The sequence below is a fragment of the Colius striatus genome, chromosome 10, assembly GCF_028858725.1.
Source record: "Colius striatus isolate bColStr4 chromosome 10, bColStr4.1.hap1, whole genome shotgun sequence".
NCBI classification, from domain to species: domain Eukaryota; kingdom Metazoa; phylum Chordata; class Aves; order Coliiformes; family Coliidae; genus Colius; species Colius striatus.
The window spans coordinates 16791723-16814381 of NC_084768.1; the positions used below are offsets into that span (position 1 = coordinate 16791723).

The following is a 22659-nucleotide window of genomic DNA, read 5'->3' on the forward strand; positions in this document are numbered from 1 at the left end:
TGGAAAAAGCAGAAGATAAAATTGCTACAGTTCTTCAGATGGATTAATGAAGGGTCTGTACTTACCATAATGATCAAGCAACAGAGAAATGCAGTAACACCCTGTAGATGCAGCTTGTCATCTGAGGTCTGCAAGATCTAGTATGATACAGAAAAGAGGATTTATGGAGTATATTTTTCTATTATGTTTGAAGTAAAAATGAAAAATGTGTAACTGTAACAGGAGTGTCAGATTCTGTTCCCATTAAAGTCCAGAGCAAAATTTACCTTGAATTCATAGGATGTTAACATAGATCCAAAACCCAGGCTATACCAGTTCTAATCTGTGACATATATCTTGCCATCAGTAGCCATCTCCAAACTAAAATTCAGATTGGAAGCTATAATTATATTGCTTGCTTCTGGAGTATTTGAGAACTGTGTTACAGAACAGAAAACCACTGTTTCTCAGCCTGGGAAAGAAAGACCATCCCAAAACCAGAATGCTCACTGAAATTGCAAATGGACAGGCCACAGTGTGCTTGTTTTAATGCTCACACTATTTTAGGCCTTTCACTAGGAAAGTCTCAAGATAGAATATTCACTTTATAAACTCTTCTTTTTACCTGAAGCACTTTGACAGTGAATGTGTTCTCGTTTGCAGGCAGACAAGCTGTGTAGCTCCTGTAAGAGTTCATCAGAAATAGTTATGACACAGTTTTGAATGTGCCATCTCTTTCTGTCCTGTAAGTGCATCTGCTTGCTTCTTGTTAGTGTTAAAATTATAATAGCATCCAATTACTGTTTGTACTTTGTAGACTTTTAACAAATGGTTCCTCTCTTAGTTAGCTTACAGTCTTAAAAAGAAGTAGGAACATAGAAGAGAGAGACTACAGAGAGTTCCATTGTCCTTATTTCAGTCGAACTTCTCTAGCTGTTCATTAATAACATTAAATAATTCTCAGTACCTCTCCTAACTGGACTGGGACCATCCCGGTTTAGCTCTGGGGGCTGCCATGTGTGTACCTTCCACACGGTGGTGCTGGCACTGTGTTTTGTGCCGTCCGGCCCATCCAGTGGGCAGGTTGTACTGCAGCTCTGTGCAACGGAACTGAGCCATTCCCACGCTGCTGTTCTCATTCTAGGTATTGAGAAGAAAGAGAGTGGATGAAACAAGAGTAGCTTTCTATGCAGTGTCATCCTGAGCTGTGCAGTTGCTGTAAGTAATTATGCATACAGCTTCTTTCCAAGTTTTTCCACCACAGAGTTACACTGAAAAATGAACTGGAAACCGAAAAAACACAGAAATGCTTTGGACATTGAGACAAATATTTACAACTGCAGAATTTTCTCCAATGGTCTTCCCACTGTAGCTCAGGTGCTCAGCTTTCTGTAAGGGAAACCCCTGTCCCAATTTAACCTTTCATTGTTTTGGATAATCAGTTTCCATACTTAATCACCCTACACAGAAGTATTTCCAGTTTAGGATTTTAAATGATGGAACATACCTTTGGCTGCATATGAAAATATTACTATAATGATAAACTACATAAAGTCATGAACCCAATTTTCACTCATACCTGGTGCATTTCATTGTCTGTTTAAAATTTCTTGATGACATGTGTCTTCCTCTAGAGAAATCTGGAAAAAAAAATGTCAAAAAAACTCTCATCTGGCAAGACCTCACTGAAAGCTCCAAAAACCTCAGCAAAGAAACAGAAAGGTGGAAAAAAATCTAAGGACTCTTCTAAACGAAAACAAACACAGCTTGGTATGTAAAGTACAGCAGCAATGAAACATGCAGTAATCTGGTCTCACATGACAGCTACCTTAATTATTTGGGGCATTTAAAGAAACATGAGATAAATTAGAATGTGCTATTCCATGTAAATAACAGAGATTTGCAATTGCTGATCATGGTTTTCCAACTAAATGGAACATAACAAAGCTTCATTGCAATAATTATGCTTTGCCTTGGTAGTTTTGATTTAATAGTTTGTGGTGTCATAATAAAATAACAGTATTGAATGGGAAACTGAGAGGAACAGTACATATTAAGTGGGGAGATTCACATGAGTTAGCAGCCCAGGGAGAAAGCATCAGGCAAAGAGGTGTCCACAGGAGAAGGAGTTAAAGTGCTCAGGACCACACAGTAAAGGTGCAATTAATAGAGCTTAAAAATACACCAAAGTCTCCAAAGTTGTGGTGCATTTTATTGGGTTTTTTTGAGATGTGCTGAGATACTGTATCATTTGTGTCATTTATAAAGTGTATAGCTAATGAAGTGTAATGCTAATAAACCTTTGCTAGAAACAAATATTTTCTCCAGTGATTCACGCACGTTCTCAGAAAAGGTGGGAATGTACTCGTGCTTGGGTTTTGTTTGTTTTGTTTCATGGATTTATTTCTGCATGAGAGCCACCTTCCTGAAGTTGCTTACGTTTCCCCTTCCATCTGATTAATAGCTCCACTGAATATTCTGCACATCAATCAGTGCAAACTCTTCCTGTCCTACCTCGCTGTGAGGTTTCAGACCCTCTTTCAGGAGCTGAAGAAAGTCCAGCTCCTGCAGCACCCTGCCACCCAGAGCAAGCCTGCCCACCTCTCCACTGTCAGAGGGGACTCATGTCTGCTCCTCCCTGCACACCTCCCAGTTCTGCTGTTGCCTAACATTAGCAAGCCTTGCCCATACATCTCCTTTTTACAATACAGGATTTAATTGGTATTTGCCCCAGGCAGATATCTGGTAGCAGTCAGTGAGTGCCCTTTTCAACCATGGAAACAATGTGCACTAGAAGATGACAAATTTCTTACTGCTTCTCTCTTGCTCAAAATGAGTTTTAAACCTTTATAGTTGCAAAATGGTTTAACAGCTGTTTAAGATACAGACCTGTTCTAAAAGGCTTCACATATTTCTCATGTTAAATTTGAACTGACTAGTAATTAGTTGGGGGTTTTTTTCCCCTCTGGACAGTTTAGTTTTACATGTGTAATTACATTAAACATTACCCTAACAAGGAAAAGACAGTTACTTTGTTAGGAAGAAAAAAATTACTGATAACATCATGTTGTTATATTTCAGGTAAAAAAGATGAAGTTGATCTTTCTGCGGCTCATATAGGTAAGTGCTATGATGATTGGGCTTTAAAATAATAGTTTGGAATACTTAAATAAATGGGAAAAGTTAGAAACTATGAAGAAATGCAGCTATTACAGTAGCAGTTACAGTACCAGTCTCTGAGGAGCAGGCAGTGCAGCAAGGAACACTGAAACAACTATGGGTTTGTAGAAGACTTTGTTTATCTTGGGTTGAGAGGAGTTGGGATAAGGGGAAATAAAAGGCATTACAACAAATATAGGGTAAAAATATTTGTATTTTGTAATAGTTAAGTAATTTAAATAAATTCTTTTCAGTATTTTTAAAATCTTTTCTCTTTGTCAAATCACTGAATCCAAAGAGAAGGTGATTTGGGGTTTTTATTTGGAGTTATCAATAGACTCTGATGTCTTTTCCTTTGTAGAAAGAAAACCCTGCAATTTCAGCATCATAAAATATCAAGCAATTCTCTTGGTTTATAAGCAAGAAAAATGCAGTTTTATAAGCTAAACCATGTAATTATTTGAATTGAAATATATACTTTATCTTAAATGCCAAATAATTTTCACGTTTGTTACACCGCTACATAGATTTTCCTTCTGACCTGATTTGTGGAGGTTTATGTAAGTGGATATAATTTAGATTGCTATCAATGTAAAATTTATCCACGGTTTCCAAGACCAGCCCAAAAGGTTATCTTCTTAATTTTAACAGTACAGCTGTTACTACTAAAAGCTGAAACATAATGTGGCAAATAGACAAACCAGGTGTAATTTTGAAAGAAATGATAAATCAGTTGTCTTTGTACATAATCCTGTGAGCACATGTGTGGAAGTAAACTCTGATTAGCTTCACCGAAATGGGTAAGCTGCAATTAATGAAAATGGATGATAAGTGATCCCTCAGAGGATGAAAATGGTCCTTTTAAAATTGTGTTTACTGTGTTCTTGGCGACAGTTTTGACAGTAAGAGAGAATTTTACCTCCATCTAGTGGCAAACAAGGTTAGAAGCCTTAATATCTAAACTTGCTAGAAACATGTTGCTAAAAACAGGAAAAAATGCCGTTCCATGCAGACTCTAAGCAAGATTTAAACCATTTGCATGGTATCTCCTCAGCATAAGATCTGCAAATGTTCTTGATTTCTCTTAGAGCTTTTCGGTCCTTTGCAAAGCTCTCGTAACACTTAAGAACTGTAGACTGTTTCAAATGATATGGGTACAGTTTACTCTTTGGACACAATGTAAAACCTGTTATTAGATGCTAAATACACTTTGCTGGGAAGCAGCATTCAATAAAAACGTTCATAATGGTAAGAAAACCCATATCAGCTGTTTGTCATAATACTGAATCTATATTATCAATCCTATAGCAGAGAATCTGTTCTTATATGGAATTCTATAATACAGAATTGTATTCTTTTAGACAAAAATATGTACATATTTTAATTCTGGTCATTACTTTGTTTTACAATTGGACCTACAGCAATAGAACAGTGAAGAAAACAGGATCTGTCCTACTCTGCTCCTTCTTGTAGTGACATCTATTGTATTTTTGCTTAACTTTAATGCATGCTTGTACTCTTCCATTTGACATTGAAACTTATATCTCTGTGAAAAGACTGTTTGTAGCATTAGCATTTGTGAACTGAGCTGCATACATGATTCAGCATTTAAAAAATAACGAGCTTCTTGAAAAACATAATTGTTTGGGTTTACTTCAATTTCTTTCAGTTATGGGAATAATCTTCTGGGGAAAAAAAAATCTCAATCAGCAAACTGTGTTTATAAATTTTCTTGAGGCTCCAGCCCACATAATTGCTCTAGTCACATTACCAACTCTGAAAACTGTGGTACTTATAAATGTACTAAATGCCAAATTAAACATACTTTTTAATGCAGGTTATGCCAGAAGCATCATGTGTGTCACAAAGTTTAGTGATGACTGCAACAGAGCAGGTGCAGTAGAGTAGCAGCACTGAAAGATTTTAAAGGATAAATGTCATATTCATTGAGCATTGTGTATTATGTGATAGGCTTATGCAGAGATTTAGCTTCCTGGATGACAGAGATTAAGAAGGATTTATTGTTTTGTCAGTTCTTGTTGGCTTAGGTTAGAGATGGCTTCTCAAACATGATGAGCCAGCTGGTCAAAATTCAAAATTATGATATCTCAACTTTAAGTTAAAGAACACACAAGGAGAAAAATATCACAAAGTCTGTGAATTAAGATAAAATATTAAATTACAAACAAAGAAAATAAACTGAAACAAAGTGGGAAATTACCAGCTATTTTCACAAAAGCCAGCCCATTTCAGTACATTAAAATCCTATGTAGACATGTTCCTAAACCTTTTTCCACTGCCCAGTTTATCAAAAAGATGAACATTCAAAGTGAATGCCTACTAGCCTTCTTGGACAGAAGTATAGTGGCTTTCATGAAGAATGCTCTTACTATTGCAGCTGAGACACAGAGCATGAGTCTGCTAGCATGGCAGTGTTGCAGAGAAGAGTCCCTTGGACAGGGACTTAGCTGAGCCTATAGTTATTTTTGTCTGTTTTGTAAGCAAGGAGGCAGAACATGTAATTTCTGGCTGAAATAGACCATAGGGAAGGACAAGTGTTACCTACATACAGCTGACATCCATTTAACAGGAAGCGCTGTATATTATCTTTAGACTGAGTGCAAAACCCGGTTACTAGGATATCTAACTGCACCCAGCCTCACTAAAAGGAATGAAGATAACAATGCCAGAGGTAGGATAATAAATAGGTCTCTTGTTCTGAATTAATATGAAGGAACCTAGCAGAAGTCACATGCATAGGAAATGACAGTTACATATTCTCCAGCAAATCTGAAAATAAAGTCTAGTATCTGGCTTGAATCTGGGTGCCACTGCTTTAGTCTCACCCATTAGTTGACAAACAGATTCACCTGCACTCTGAACTGGATGAGAGGAAGATGAAAGTTCAAAATCAGAAAAGCATCCTTATTTGGGATGGTAGTGAAACCTTGTTTAGAGTGAACATTGGTTTAATACAGCATTGCTCTCCAGGGAAGGACTAGAATATATTGATTCAAGGGCTCTCTTAAATCAGAGCCACACAATTGTGTCCTTAATGTATTAAAAACAGTCCCTTAATGACTCTTCACTAAAACTTTTAACCATCTGTTGATCAAGAGGGGGAAAAAAGATCATGCTGGGAATACCATATTCCTTAAGTAGGAAATGTTAGGTAGAGGCTTTTCCAAGATTAACAAAACGTCATTTGTATTCCACACCTTCCAAATACCAAAAACTAAGCTGTGAGATTCAAAGGCACAGTCCTTTGGGAAATAGTAAAAACCCAGAGTTATTAAGGTATATATTTATGTTTAAATAACCCTGTGAATTTATCATGCAATCTTGCTTTTTTCCATAGGCCACCCAGAAATCTTTCCTTTAGCTTTCACTACAGAGACCCAGGAAATTTTTAATTGCCGAGTTGAAGAAGATGTCACAGAAGAAAATTGTTTCAAACTCATTAAAAAAGATGACATCATTCAGGACCTGAAAACAAGAGATGCAGTTTCTGATTTTCACCCTGTCAAAAAAGTTGTCCTAGTATGTAGCTTCTTTCATTCTCGCTTTAAGACTTCATGCTCTCAGAGTATATATTCCTTTAATGATAAGGTCTGTCCTTGTTTGACCATGTAAATAACCAATGCTGTAATATCCAAATGCTATAGGTCACGGACTACTGTCAGCTCAAAGTTTCTCATGGCTTACCATGCACTTCTTTTTTTTCACTAACTTCAGATTGAAAATATGCTTAAAAGTAACATAAATATTACAGAGTTTGATTCTGTGAACTAGCAGAGCAACACATACTGTGGATTCCCCTAATCCAGTTTTAATTCTCATTTTAATAGGAATATCCAGAGGAAGAACTTTTGGTAGTTTTTGATGCAAAGTTCCAGTATGGACAGAATTTTTACCTTGTTGCTTCTGAGGAAGCCAAGGAAAACCTTCTGAAGGTAAGAAAATCCCAAGTATACTATAGCTTCCTTACATCTATGAATATTTCAGCATCTTGTCTCAAACATATACTTCAGGAATGGTATTGTATTTGTAAGCATCTACGTGCTTGGTATGGCAGAATGTTTCTCTAAAGATTAATCTGATAATGAAATAATACATGTATCACTGTAAAAATATCTTCTGTAGTGAGAATGACGGAATTGGATGTTTGCATTTTAATTCAGAGGGCCAGTAAAACCCCCATTGCTGCATTTTTATCATAAGCATTAATTTCCTCTGCCAAGAAGTAAGACATCACCCAGCATTGGAAGAAGCAACAACTAATAGAAAAACAATTTGCAGCTCCGGGCAGGAGGATCTAATATACAAAATCACTATAAATTCTTTTTCTATAACGGGTTTGTTTACAAGACAACAGTCTCTCTGCAGTACTTATATATGTAGTGTTTACTGGAAAATTCTAATGCACAAATGAATGAATGAGACCTAACCAGGGGCATTGTGTGGCCACACTTACTGCTTTTAGATAAAAGCACAGAATGTGTGAATAAGGACTGAAAACTGGGTTTCTAGTTCATCCTTACATCTCAGTAACAAATTTTTGGAAAATCTGTATTTCACACTGTTTGATGTCACAGCCTCCAGAAACTGCACAAGAAGAAGAGAAAGAAGAAGAAAACAGAGAGGAAGATCTGGAAGTCCAGCCTTACAAACCTCCTGTCCCCAAACCTTGGGTTTCTCTTGGCAGCGAAAAGGAAGTTGAAGAAGAATCTGTTAAAGACAGAGTTACAAAGGTCAGAATCAACAGATGTTGCTCAGTCAAACAAATATCACAAAACCAAATTTAAGTTTCTTTAAAAAACCTTTAGAAAACTGAAAACTGCAATTCTGGTTTTTCTTGGGGTCTTTCACAAGGACTAGAAAGGGAGATAATTAGCACAACTTTCCATGAAAACTGAAAGCACTGCAGATGTTTACTTTTTTTTGTTACGACTCTGTTCTCTGTATTGGACATATCTACCTTTTAAGCTGTAAGTTCCAAAGCCCAAATCATCTGGTCATTAGTGTTTCTGACACTTTTTGCTCAATTTTAATATCTGGCCAGATTACAAATTGAGTCGAGTCACTGAGGACCTAATTCTGTTTCCATGGAGCCCAGTGAACTCTGTTTCATTACAAGGATGGCATTTCAGTAGCATGAAAGACTTGTAAGAGCTTTCTGCCTCGGAATAAATGTTACCAAATACTGGTTACTACAAGCTGACTTTCCAGAAGGACCCATTTGATTAACTACACCTACAGATCATACTGAGAAAATTATACATTCAAAAAGCACATCCATTCATGGCTGTCACCTAACTTGTGATGTGTGGAGCACAAATATCTTCAGGTATCTAACTGCCCATCAGTGATTTTTAGTCAATACCCAAATCCCTGTCCAGGGAAGACTGGCTAAGTTTTGACAGTTCCCACCAACTGGACATCTTGCTTATACTTAAAAAGTTGTCTCATTGTCCTAAAGCTTATTCACAGTCACTAAATTCAACCCATATTCACAGTCTCAATGTTCTGTAGTCTCCTTTGCTGGCAAGGTCTACTCAGAAATATTCTCAGCCTACATTCCTTCCCAGTTCTGTGGGAGGTCATGGAAAGGAATACCTGTGTAGGAATCCAAGACAAAGCAATACTCTGCCTGAAATCAAGCACCTGCCTCTCTTTGTGGGACTTCTAAGACCTAACTTCCCTGTTAGTGCAATTATCAGCTTTGGGTGGGGTATTTCAGTTTCCCTTGCAGTGCCTAAGGAGAGAAAAGCACCCAAAAGAACATCCACAAAAATCTCAGTGATGAGTTTTCTTATAGTGAGAGCTAGGAAGGAAGAAGGCATCTGGTTTGGTCTCTACCCAGAATATATAAAGAACCTACATAAGTAACAGCAGACAGGTTTCAATTTGCAAAAGAAGAAGTTGCATTTAGGTAATATTTTGTATTAATACTAGCAGGATAAGAGAATTACATGTTCTAATTCATGTGTCATCAAAACTGCTCCTTTAATGGAGAGATTGATTTTCAGGAGGTTCTTTATATAAGCTCTTGAGGATTTCAAAATGCAGAAATAGAAGTAAAGTCGGCACAGAAGTCAGCAATAGAACTAGATCTACAGTTACATGAATGCTGACCTTTTATGGATAATCTTTCAAAAACTTTCTCTCTCCTCTGCTAACTACAGAACTGTCTTTTCCAGATTAAGTACATGATTTCTCGAGTGCGCAGAAAGTTTGGCACACCCATCACATTTACTGACCGCAATGCTTCACACGTCAAAGACGGTTACGTTGAATGCACGCCCTATGAGGACAAAGCTTTCAGTATTAACATGCTTGAAAAAGATGTGGGCTTACAAACAGTTCCAAAAGTAAAAGAAGTTGCCACTCAGACAAAATGGTAAGTGCAGGAAAATATTTACCAGCTGATTTGTTAAGCTATGCTCTGTTTGTGATCTTAACTAAAGTTTTGTAAATTAACTCTTCTGGAGTTAGTCAGATGCAAAGAGGTTGAGAGAACAGAATGGGATGCTCTCTTCTCATCTTTCCTTTTCCACTCTTTTCGAAGGAGTTTCTGAAAAGCCATGAATATACTTAGCTTTTAATTTTATACATTATATGTGTTTCTATCTTTGAAATTGTTTCTATACTTACTCACATTCCAATTTGTTCCCTATTGGTTAGGACCTATCCAAAAAATGCAGCCACACAGTATTTTCCTAGACAGTTGTCAAATGAAGAGAAAGAGGAGAGACTGTCATCTAAAAAGCTGAAAGAATTTCTTACATCAGTTCATTTAAGGTAAAATTACTGCAGCAACACACATTAAAGGCTACCTGAAGTAATATAGAATACAAACAAGAACTCTTATCTGAGTGGACCATTGGTCTGGTCAAATAACATTTGGGGTTTTTTGTTTTATTTCTTTCTGTATATTGTTTTGGGGTTTTTTTCCTTTTATTATTTTTATATTAACAGATATTCACTTCATATTTATTTCTACACAGATTAACATGAAGCCAATGCTATATAAATCTGATGTTGGTGTAAATATATATGAGAACTGTTAAAGTTGATAGTGATACATCTTTCTGAACAAGCTGCAAAGCTGGTCTTTCAAATGTTGCTCACTCAAGCAGAGACTTATACCAAAAAGCAAAAGTAGAGCCCTATAGCCCTTAGTTATGAAACAAACCCCACTTACTGACACTTTTTGCACAAGAATTGGACAACTTCACTATACTTGGTCCACACTGAACTAGAGTTAAATTCTTGGCACAATTAGTTATTTATATTTCAATGGAAGAGGGGTTCCTTACAGTGATGCATCACTGAGAAATAAATACTTTGTTTTCTTCACTGCTGTGGTCATGATTTTGTGTCAAACGAAAGCTGCCTCCTTACAGAAATGTCTGTGACCCCGCTACTGAGCAGTCACATCTGGATTACTGAAAGTCTAACTGTTCTTTTCACAAAACAGAATGGAAATTGCACTGCAGCAAAATGAAATCATGAATGCTTTTTTTGATGACTGGAAGGCCCTAGCAGAAGATGAATGCAGTTCTGGTGGCAAGCCAGACGTTTATCTTGGAGCATACCGGTCATTTACAGGTCTGCGCTATCTCAAGGACAGAATTATTAGCTGTGTTTGCTGGCATCCAACCATTTATGGTAATGCTGTTAAAATACTCATTTGAGACTTGAATGACATGTATTATGTGACAGCTAGAAAAGATGCATCTCTCATAAAACTACCAGCAGTTTCTCAAAGAAGCCACACCTGTAGCCCCCCGCTACCAAAACCTGCCCACACAAACCCACTACAATGTCCTATCTGCACAGCACACTAACCCACTACGATGTCCTAGCTGCACAGCACACTAACAGCCAACTCTGCAACCTGTGCAGGAAATTCCTCCAGCTACTAAAGATTTAGTTTTGTGATGGTTGGCCACATCATAGTGCCTGTCACATCATTTCAGGTGCAGCATTACACCGTTAAGGAGTAGTAGCAAAAAGCTGAATTTTATCCCGATGCTTCGGTTCTATGACTCACTGTTACTTAATGTTAAATTATTTCACAAAAATAATTTCCTCAAAGTTGCTCTGTAAAAAGAAAGCTATAAATACATGGTTGGCTGTTTGGGGGTTTTTGCATTGTAGTCAGAAGTTATCACTTCAAATAATTAACAGCATGTTGAAACTTGAATTGTCTTTTCTGTCGCTCTTGATCAGGAATTATAGCAGTGTCAGCAAGACAGCAGCTCCCTGATGAAGAGCAAGCTAACCTTTCTGATAAATCATTGCTGCAGCAGACAGTAATAGTTTTTTGGAGTTTTTTTGACCCTCTCCACCCTCAGGTATTTAATCAGGATTTTTAAATAACAAGAGAACAACAAACCAGTCTGACTTTATTTCTCAACTACTTTGTTTTTCCTCCTTCTAGTTAATGTTGGAATGTCCTGAAGATATTCACTGCTTTCAGTTCAGTCCAAGTGATCCAAATGTCATTGCTGGTGGCTGCATCAATGGACAGGTGGTAATTCTCAGTTCAACAACAACATTGGATATTTCTATATTTTCTTACAGTACAACAATAAGGGTGATGTACTCAACATCCATAGTAGCACACACTGTCACAAGACAGATGTCATAGAGTCTCAGAAATTCTCTGATCCTGTACTGAAGTTATGCCTGGTTATTCCAAAGCTGAGCCACTACTGCATGACACTTCTTTGTAGTGCTGATAAATAGGTCAATCTGTAAAGACTCTGTTGTTGTTGTTGTTGAGATGAGTGTAGCCTCTCAACTGAGTGCACCAGGCAATAATCTAAAGACTTCATAATTTCAGTGCAGAGAGCTAATTTCTTATTTTTCCCCAAACCTCCATGAATTGTATTTTTTAAATGCACATTAATATAAAGGATGAAGTAATTCATAATACAATAATTTCTCACTGTAGGTTGTACTGTTGGATATTTCTCAACATGAACAAAAGCTGCAAAATGCCCAAACTGATGCTGATGGAATCAAGATAACAGCTGTTAATATGGTGAATGCTTCCATTCTAAATACATTGCAGTACATCTATAGGACTGTAAAGGTGTCCTGGTTCAGAGGAGCAGATAATCTTTGCAATGAAAGACTAGAAGGGATAAGAAAGCTGATGAGTTTGTTAAATAAACCCATTATCACAATATAATTTCCATCCGATTAGTCTGTCTTAATAGCTTTACTGCATTTTACTGCAGACTCGGGCTTCAATAACACTGTTCTTTAATAGGCACCAACATGAACTGGACTCTTGCCTTATGATGCCTGTCGCATACATACAGCATTTGTTGCTGAATGCAATACTGAAAATTATTCTGGAAATCTATGGACAGAAAAAAGGTAGCTTGGAAGATGAGAAGCAGATTTGACTGGAAGGAGAGTATAGAGGGGATATGGAGAAGTGAGATCTAAGAGCAGAGGAGGAGCTGATAAGTGGATGTGTGTGTGCTTGTGGAGACACATTGAAATTCTTTTTAGAGCTTCATATCCAAAGACCTTTCTGGGCTTTTTTTCCGAAAAGAAGGTACTAGATCTCAAAGTTCTACACATTGATCTGAAACATGTGAAGCATTAACATTTTGTACAGTAACTTTTTTCTTTAACAGGGCTACTATTGTATTTTGGAATGACACTAAGATACCTCTTTTTGAAACATTTCTAGCCATCACCTATGCAAGTCGAGCAAAGTAGCACAGAGCCACCCCTAGTGAGATACTGTGCAGTCTCTTCCATACAACACAGTCATAAAAAGCCAGTAACAGACATATATTGGCTGCCAGATTATTCTAAGGTGAGTGTAAAAATCACTTTCCTTCTTTATATTTGTTCATAATCTATTACCTCAGAAATCACAGTGTAAACTCAAAATATTCAAGACTCAGTTATCTGTAGAAGCCTTCATTATTTCTCATTACATTTTCTAAACATTAAATAATCTGCCACCACTCATCCTGTTTGTTGTGCATTACAGCTGTGCTGTGTTCTCAGTCTGATACAAATCTGCTCATACTGGAAAAAAATGGCTGTAGGTTTACTGAAAATTGTAATTCAAAGTTATGACAAGCCTTCTATAACTAAAATACACTGGATTTCTACTATTAGCAATCAAGCTTGCCACCAAGAATTCAGAGGCCTAATTTCAATTGCCTAAACAGTTAGTCACCCAAGAATGCTGTTACTGCAGTTACCTTAATTCTTTCAGGTGCTGCCTGCCTACCCGAAACTTAAATTTTCTCTGATGGTTTTTAAACTGCATCACACTTAGGATTGCAAATGGCTGCCCAAATCCATTTGAAACACAAATGTAGTCAACTGCAAAATAATGACAGTAGAAAAGCAGGTCAAGGGTAAGAAAACTGAGATCTTTAAAATTAATATATCAATAATTTTTGAGAATGAATGTTTAAGACTTCATAGTAGACCTTAGCAACACTACCAGACAAGTGAGGAAAAGGGTGCAGATACATCATAAAAAGAAAGCTGATTGTTATGAAATTATGTTACAATGGTACCCATGGATACTAAGTGCTACCAGATGTAAAACATTAAGAATAGGATTGGTTATCAGAAAGCTGTTGTGGTTTTTGTTGGGGATTTTTTTGCTAAGGTTTAGGCTCAGAAAGCTGTTTTCACATTCATCTGGGATAACAGATACAGGAAACCCATGTTTGATCAAAACAAAGGAAACACTGTGTCAACATTTAGCAAAAAAGTACTAGGACATACTTTTTGTTATGTAAACATGGAAAGTGTGTCAGCCTTTGCAAGGCATTTCAGTTTTTATGGCACAGGGCATAAAATCAACAGTTTATGATTTACATATCAATGAAAAAATATCCAGGACCTAATTCCACTTTGAGATGACCATTTTGCCAGGCAGGTAACTCATGCATAAAAATAAGACTAGGATTTGGCCTTAAAAAAAAAAGTGTAGCTGAAACTTTGCTGCATGGTTGAAAAGTAAAGTTTTAGCCACAATATACATAGTTTGCATATGCTGGAAATTATATTTGATCAGGGCACAGCTTATAATCACTTATTCCTCCCCAAAACCCTTCCTTGATTTTTCTGAATATATTAGATTTGGTATAAAATGACTACTTGGTAAATTACAAGCACCATAAAATCTGCAAAACCTCACATACACAAACTAAACTATTAATCATTAAACTTTGAATGCACCTCTACCCCCCTACAGTCTGGTGTAGCCAAATGATAGTTTAAGAGACGTGGCCCAGGGTGTAAACTTGGCAAAGAGATATCACTCACACTAAACTATTCAAGATGAATTTCTGCACTGATTTGCTCTTTAGTTAAGCTAGATAAAAAAAGGTTACAAACATGGCAACCTAAGGCAGGCCTGACATGCAGTGCTGCCAGCAAGTATTTATCCTGCTGACTTAACTGAGAATTTTAGGTGTTCAGCCAGCAAAGCAGGTATCAGTTCACTTGAAGTACATTTGTAAAATAGCTCAGTGTTGTAACTGCAAGTTAATAAGCCCTGATTTTCAAACCTTACCAAAGCAGCAGCAGGGATTTCATTTCTAGAAGCCCATTCTATATACCGAAGTACTTACTTAGCAGAGTATATTTTTTTGTTCATCATCTTCTCCCCCTGTAATTATCATTACTCTTCTTTTCAGGACAACCAAATGAGCGCTGCTTCAGAAAACAGAGCTGAAATCTGCGTGCAGCTTGTAACCTGCTCCCCTGATTGGTATATATAATATGTATTCTACAAGATGTCTTCCAGTTTCCTTTGGAAAGATTAATGAAGCATACTCCATGATTTAACTGGCATACTTCTGGCTTCCTATCAGCCAACCCTGAACAGCTGAAACTCTGTAAGACAAGCACAAGACATTCGTGGCCAGTTAAGCCCCTTACAGTTAATGGCATTAAGGGTTCATTTAATGAAAAACATTTATATTCTGTGTATATTGTAATAGTGTTGTTCACACATGCTTTGGCCTGGGGAACCACACCCCCACACTTAACATCAATTATGAGACTTCCCCAAAAAGCTGTTGAAGATTTTGAGGCCACAGAAATACTGTAAACTAAAGTTAGCAACTTAGCTGGTAAAATTACACTATATGGATCTCTTCTTTTGTGGACTGAATAGTCCTGATGGCTATGACCAAATATTATCCTGGGTGAAAGACTGGCAAGGGGCCAGAATACAAAAATGGAAATAAATGTTGAGCTTTCATGATGGCAAAAGATTTAATAAGGCTTCAAGGCTGCATGGCTGGGGTCAACCATGTATTTGCTAGTTACATCAAAAGGAGGGGCAGAGAGAGCAACAGTTGTTTATGACACAAAATTATTTTCCCCAATCAAATTCAGAGACTTTAAAAAATAAACATAGATGAATGATTGCAAATACTGTTATTAGTAAGTTTGCAGTGTAATGCAAGTAATGCACATGGAAGAAAGAATTTCAATTACTCACACAACAGGACTCCAAATTAAAAAGTATTCAGCTAAAGTAAGGGTAGGGAAGTCTCTGTATTGTCATCTTTGAAGAGCACAGGCCCCCGAGTAACTCCTGTTAGAAAAAGGAAAGACGTGCAGCAATGAGGAAGACCATCACTGTCTATATCAAATCTGTGAATGAATGTCCAGAGTAGAGCAACAGGAACAATCATAAGCCTGAAAATCCCAATGAGATGACAGTTTCAAGCGAGTGGGACCCTTTGCCTCGAATGTCCCCAGATAGACTGGTACACACAAGAACTGGAACTAAGGTTCCATTTGGATTACTAGATGACCTGCTACAGAGTTCTGTCCAGTTGTCTCAGCCTCCAGGAATTTCACCCAAACAGTGCCAGTAACTTCACCCAGTAACTTTCCACAAGCAATCTGTGTGAATGCTATCTGGCTGCTTTGATATAGTTAACAACCAAAGACATTGTGAATAAAGGAACACGTGGCACCATTTACAAAAGCAGCAGTTAAGTATCTAGGATTTATCTGCTTCAGAGTCTCTGTTGCTATCTAAAGTTTGGAGATGAAAGGCTAGAAAAAACCCTCCAACTTTAAAACGTAGGGAAAACTGCTTCTCACTTTGAAAACAAACCAGGAAATAATATTATACAATCATTTTGCAGCTCAGTATTATTTTGGGATATTCCAGCTACCAAGCTTCCTGAACAAACTTCATGCGAGACAGTAAAACAGGAGGGAGGTTTTTATATCCCTTGTGATGTTCCAGCTACTAAGCCACTGGATCTCTGCTGGAAACCTCTCATAAAGGTACTGTACACAAATATAGAACTGAAGGAAGGATCAATTACATCCATAGGAATGTATTATTTTGCTTCCCAGCTCTTTAATTTTCCCAGCAAATTGTGACTTCCTTATGAATTTCCTTCTGATTATGAAATGAAGGACTTGAATGTTCCTCTGAAACTTCAGTAATTTTGAAAAGCTAACTCAAAAGAAACAGCATGACTGCCTCTTCAAAAGGACAGCAGGTGCAAAAGTAGTCGTATTCATAGTGTAAGTTCCTGGCAGCCTTTCCAGCCACTGTGCTGGCCACCTCAGTGGGTCCCAAACTGTGAAACATGGGTGTTTTTCTAGAAACATGGCAAAACCCTTACAGGAAAAGAATAACACAAGAGGAACCACAGGTTTAGATTTATGTGCCTGAATGTGAGGCAGCAAATGCTCTTTGTGGAACATAACACATTACAAACTGAAAAGACCTGTTCCATTACAGGAAAAAGTCATTTAGCCTTGTACCTCAAAGATCTGACAAAAGGAGTTAGCTAATGCATTTTTGTCTGAACAGATAAATCTGGGTGAAAGTGATTCCAACACAGAATGTGGTCCTGTCAGAATTAGTTTAAGGGAGCTGCATTATCACTACAAAACCTCAGGTAATATTTTTGTTACACCTTATTGGGGGAAAGTGTTTTCAATAAGCTTACATTTCAGTGTATGTATAATGAAAGCTGAGCAGCAAAATGATGTATCCAGGAAAAAAAATGGTTTCTTAAATATGCTAGTATTGTAAGTGCAGCATACAATTATTGAATGAACATACATACATTGAATACAAAAAGAGCAGTTTCATATCTCTGCCAGGTTTCACTTAACAGCCCAAGCAAGTCCCCAGTCCATTCTCTTTATCCCTGAAACAATATGTTCTTTTCATCTCTTACAGAACACCTAGTTCACAGAAATAATCCTGGAGTAACAGTAGATGTTGTAGGTATTTCTGTAGTGCTTTGGAAAGAGGTGTTGCTCTTCACTACAGAACATGAAGTTAGCATTTCATTTTCTGTAGCAGATCAATTCTTCTTATGGTTCTTTGCAGTAGGGACACACCACTGATCATTCTGCAAGGTGATACCCTGGTAGCCCAAGAGTTGGACTACCTGAGAGAGGGACTGCAAACCCTGCCAGAAAACACCTTCCTGACAGTTGAGCAGAATCACAGCACAGGCTGCAGAGGCAGGTTGTGCCACTCCCTGAAGCTCCAGGACTCAGCTGCTCAGGTGGATGCACAGGGGCAGTTTCCATAGGCACTGATGCTGTGTGAAACCAGCAGAGAGCAGAATGGTGCAGCTATCTGGGTATGGGGAGCACGACTCAGAGCAGCTGCAGCAATGGGGAGATTCCACCAGGAAAGAGTTAACCTGCAAAACTGCTGCTTTAATTGACAGTCCTTTTTCATCTCTCTCTTGAAATTCCCCTTATTCAGGAACTACTTTTGTAAGACAAAGGAATTGCTTGGTCTGACAAATTCCAGTGTATAATAAACAGCTGTATCTGTATCTTTTCCCAGAGAAGGTGCGATCTCTGCACACACCAGAAGCACCCACCAGAGACAGCTCATACACAGAGATGAGCACTTCAAGTAAAAATCTGAAAGTGCTAGAAAATATCTCCACCAGCTTCTTCATTGGAACTGAAGTGAGTGAAAATAAGAGATTACTAATGAAAACATTAATTGATGATATCTGAAAGACTGAACAATTGAATAACAATGTTTTCACAAGTGTTTGGGCTGGCATGTTATCTTCAGGTGTGAACTAAGGAGATTTGCAGATGTGACACACTCCACTCTCATTTTAATGCATTTAGCCATGTGCTTAAAGCAGTAATAAGCCCCCAGTATTTGGTAGACTGTGGACCCTCACATCAAGAGCAGAATTAAAAGACAATTGTAAAATATATAGAGCTTCACTACAGGCTGCCAGGAACCAAACAGTGTTTCCTTATTCCAGAATCTAGAAAAGATTGGTCATTGTTTGGGAGTTTTTTTAGTGTCTTCCCAGGTATCAGGTGAAAATTTTATGCTACAGTTTCCCTCACAGCTTTAGGAAGTTTCAACTATTCAGCCCTCTACCTATCCCATGGATCTAACATTCCAAAACCTTTCCCAGTTTTGAGCTCGCATGCAAATGAAAATTTGGCTTCTAACTCCCTTCTTGCTTCCAGTCACCTTTTCCCGAAGGCATGAACTGTAAAAAACATGCACCTAATTTTGCAGGAAGGACTGCCTACATCCATCATGGTAAAGTAAAGCTGGTTTAGTGATACATCACTGGGAAACAGTGATCAAAATCTTAGTGTTTTTTCAGTCACTGTCTGCAAATTTAGGTTTTCCTTTACTCAGAACATATTTAACAGTGGTTATACTTAAGAAAAGTCACAGCTTAAAAACAAGTCACTTTGATGTAAGCCACCAAGCTCTAATATTAGCACTTACTTGGTTTTTTTCTGGCATCACAGGATGGAGAAATTGTTCACTCTGACTGGAAAATAGAAATTGATAATGACACAGCAAAACCTGTTAGTAAGTTCCAGTTTCTCAATACCTGTTTAAACCTTAATATATTACTAAACTTAAGGTATTTGCAACTATACTCTGTCTTTTCTTGCTTGTCTGCTATAATAGTCTGTCTCACTGATAACACCAGGCTTTAGCAGTACACCCTCTAAAGTGCAAATAGTTAGGCTGTCATAACAGCACAGTAAAAACCCTCCCCAGTATCACAGGTGCATCGATATATACCTATTGGCACATACCATGGAAGTAACAAGGTTTGCAGTAATTCCAGTTCCCATACCTCATGAGCGAAAAAATGAGCTTAATATCTCTGAAACCTGTACTGGATCCTGCACTTGTTTCTCCCCACATAACTCTCGCTGTGAAGATGATAACTAAAGCACTAGTTACAATCAATTGCCTTTTTCATTCCATTAGGTCAGGAGCACAGTCAGAAATACACCATCCACACTGAAACTATCAACACTCTCCAGAGATCTCCGTTTTTTCAAGACATAGTTCTAAGCATTGGAGGCCGGAATTTTGCCATTTGGAAAGAAAGGGATACAGTAAGTTACCTGAACACAAGGGATACAGTAAGTTACTTGAACATAATTGATAGACATACAAGACAGAACTCAGCCTCAGAGACTGTATTTTCAGACATATTTGTATGTCACAAAGCTTCAGAGATTAGAAATAAATTAGGTATGGGAAAAGCTTTTCCATTTTCTTCACATCAGAAAACTATTTTAGAAACAGCTTTGTAAGCTTGCCTTCTGCAGAAAAAGAATGAAGTGACATTCTTTAAATGCAATCTTGTACAAGCTGTGGCTTCTCAACAAATTATTTCTGCTGCTAGAGAAACTGATGGAAAAGCCAATGTGTCTGAAGAACTCACATTTAGCATACAGTCTTTTTACCACATGAAAAATTTGGATATTGCTATGATTTCTGTAATAGGATCATTTAAATTGTGAATGTTCTCAAATCACAGAATGGTAGGGGTTGGAAAGGACCTTTAGAGATCATCTAGTCTAACCTCCCTGCAGAAGCAGGTCAACCTAGATCAGGTCGCATAGGAACATGTCCAGGCGGATCTTGAAGACCTCCAAGGAAGGAGACTCTACACCTTCCCTGGGCAGCCTGTGCCAGGGCTCCCTCATCTGAACAGTGAAATAGTTTTTTCTTATATTTAAATTAAACTTTTTGTGTTCCAGCTTCATCCCATCACCCCTTGTCCTGTTGCTAGATGCCATAGAAAAAAGGGATGCCCCAACCTCCTGACACCCACCCTTTAGATATTTGTAAATGTTAATAAGATCTCCCCTCAGTCAAATGATAGAAGGTTTTAAGCAGTGAATAGATAGTACTGTTGGATTGCTGTGTCTTATCTTGCACTTGTTTCCCCCAAAAAATTAAGTACAGACCAATCCTTCAGTGGAGCTGCTCTGCAGGAAGATACACTGCAGGACACTGGTCCTTAACAAGACCAGGAGTTTTCTTCATTGCCAGAAATGATGGAAATATAGATATATGGGACTTACTGAAGAAAACTCATGAGCCATCTCATACCCAGAACATCTCCACATCACGGATCACTTGCATCAGCCCCTGGATTGCCTCACGTACGTGGATGGTGATTGCATTTTACTGTGCATGGCCCATGACCCCAAGGCACAATAACGTTGTTACAGATAATCTTACAGAAGGACATACTTCCACTAACTTATCCCTGCATTGTATGTACAACAATGCATACATCAGTTCTAAGTGTACTAACACAACATAAAGCTACTGAAAGGATCTATTTTAAGTTTGAAAAAGTATAAACTTTAAAGGGAATTTAATTTGTTAGGAAACAAGAGTGGTAAGGCTGCCTTTCTGCTGCAGGGCAAAACACAACAGAGACCACAACAACAATGAGCCTTCTGTAGCTCATTTTTGGGTGGAAGTATGTGTTACTGTTGCAATTTAGATCATTTATAGGTTTTTATGTTAAATATCTTTCAGCAAAGCAAAATTTTTTAGCTGTTTCTGATGACCTTGGAGCACTGCACGTTTTGGAAATCTGTCAGACACTAAGTCACCCTTCCAGCAATGAGGTTGGTAAGAACTTTTGTAATCTCTGTGACACCTTATCCCAAAACCCCCAACACAGAAACAGGCTTTCTTGGAAAAACTTAGTCATCAGTAGGGCCACATTCTCCAAAGATCACCTGTACTGTTTGGTACTGTCATTCACCCATCAGTATCTGGCTCTAGCTTAGTTAAAGCACATTTTGCAAACTGCTTCTAACATTCCCACTCATTCTTTCTCTTTTGAAATAAAGACTCTCTGTACCAAAGCGCCACAAGGACAATGAACACACATTTAATTTCTTTTTATTTCCACATAATTTTGAGTTGTTCTTTTCCCCCATCTCCCAGGGATCAGGAGTTCTCATCCAGTCTAGCACTCTTGCCTGCTACCTAGTCTGTTATTTTTACAACACTCCCTCCCTCCTACTCTGCCCTGGTGAGGCCTCATCTGGAGTCCTGTGTCCAGTTCGGAGAGCGAGGGGGAACTGCTGGAGAGAGTCTAGCACAGGGTCACCAAGATGATCAGGGGACTGGAACATCTTCATTATGAGGAAAGGCTGTGGGAACTGGGGCTGTTTAGTCTGGAGAAGATTGTGGATCCACAATGTGTAATGACCCTTGTTTGTCATTGTTTAATAGGAGGCCAATGTACTTGATTTTTTTGAAAGAGAAGTCAAATATCTGAAGTACTGTGAAGAAAAGTCTCAAGCCAAAAGGGAACTGAAATGGAGCTGGAGGCAAAGACAGAGGAAACAGTATGCTATACTCGGATTTAAGAAAACTGACTTTGTTTCTTTGGGTCTTTAAAATGCTTTGCTAGGAAGGATATCCCACAGTATTTGTAAAAATCAGGATGGACATAATCAGAGTAGCTTAGCAGATCCTCAGTTCATAGTTAGAGTTCTTAGGAGTGGAATAAAAGGTCCTACTTCACACAATTCAGCTCTTGGTCAAGTGAAACTCCTGCAAGAGCATTAGAGCCTGTGGACATTTAAGGACTATTAACGACCATGTTCATTTTAACATCAGTTGCTCTTTCAAAAAGTTACATTTGGCAACTTCCCTAGAAAGATTGCTCTTTCAAGTGAGAAGATACTCCAGCCTTCCATTCTTTATTCTCTTGAGGATTTTGCCTACCCATTCTTTGGAAAATGGTTTAATAATACCAGCTAATCAACCAAGGAAATGACAATTCAGTTAATGTAGCCCTAGGTGATGCCTATTCTCATTAATTTGTGATAGCACGGATCCTGCCCACTGGAGAGCAATGGGGTTGTAGACAGGTTTCAAAGCTTAACAGTGCATTGCATGGTATGTGTTTTTCCTTCAGAGTGTGACTACAGAGATGAAGGAACAAGAAAATACAGACTATACTAAAGTCAAGGGAGAAGAAATACTTTCCTCACCAGATGTGTAGAGCTCATGATCACCTTTAAGCAACCTGCAAGCTTTTTATTTCAGCAAACATGTCTAGCTTCAGAAATAAAACACCTTGCAGTTACAGATTGTTTCATTATCTGTTTGCTCACAATGTGGTTAGAGAACCACTGGTTTGTACACACTTTCCACACCATCTTTCCTTAATACAGTTATAACAAATAGTC

The 22659-nt window shown here is 37.9% G+C and overlaps 1 protein-coding gene across 1 annotated transcript; it reads left to right on the plus strand.

The window, feature by feature from the left end:
- The first annotated feature begins 1121 nt into the window (after positions 1-1121).
- Positions 1122-22470, plus strand: DNAI3 (dynein axonemal intermediate chain 3). Its single transcript, XM_062003818.1, has 23 exons — positions 1122-1197; positions 1614-1749; positions 3061-3099; positions 6497-6678; positions 6987-7091; positions 7734-7889; positions 9339-9538; positions 9823-9939; positions 10619-10809; positions 11374-11498; positions 11585-11674; positions 12101-12190; positions 12854-12982; positions 14835-14908; positions 16305-16449; positions 16988-17075; positions 17987-18114; positions 18937-19000; positions 19412-19542; positions 20397-20601; positions 20987-21078; positions 21695-21810; positions 22386-22470. The coding sequence occupies exons 2-23, from the start codon at positions 1632-1634 to the stop codon at positions 22390-22392; spliced, it is 2592 nt and encodes an 863-aa protein (XP_061859802.1). The 5' UTR covers positions 1122-1197; positions 1614-1631; the 3' UTR covers positions 22393-22470.
- Positions 22471-22659: the final 189 nt, after the last annotated feature.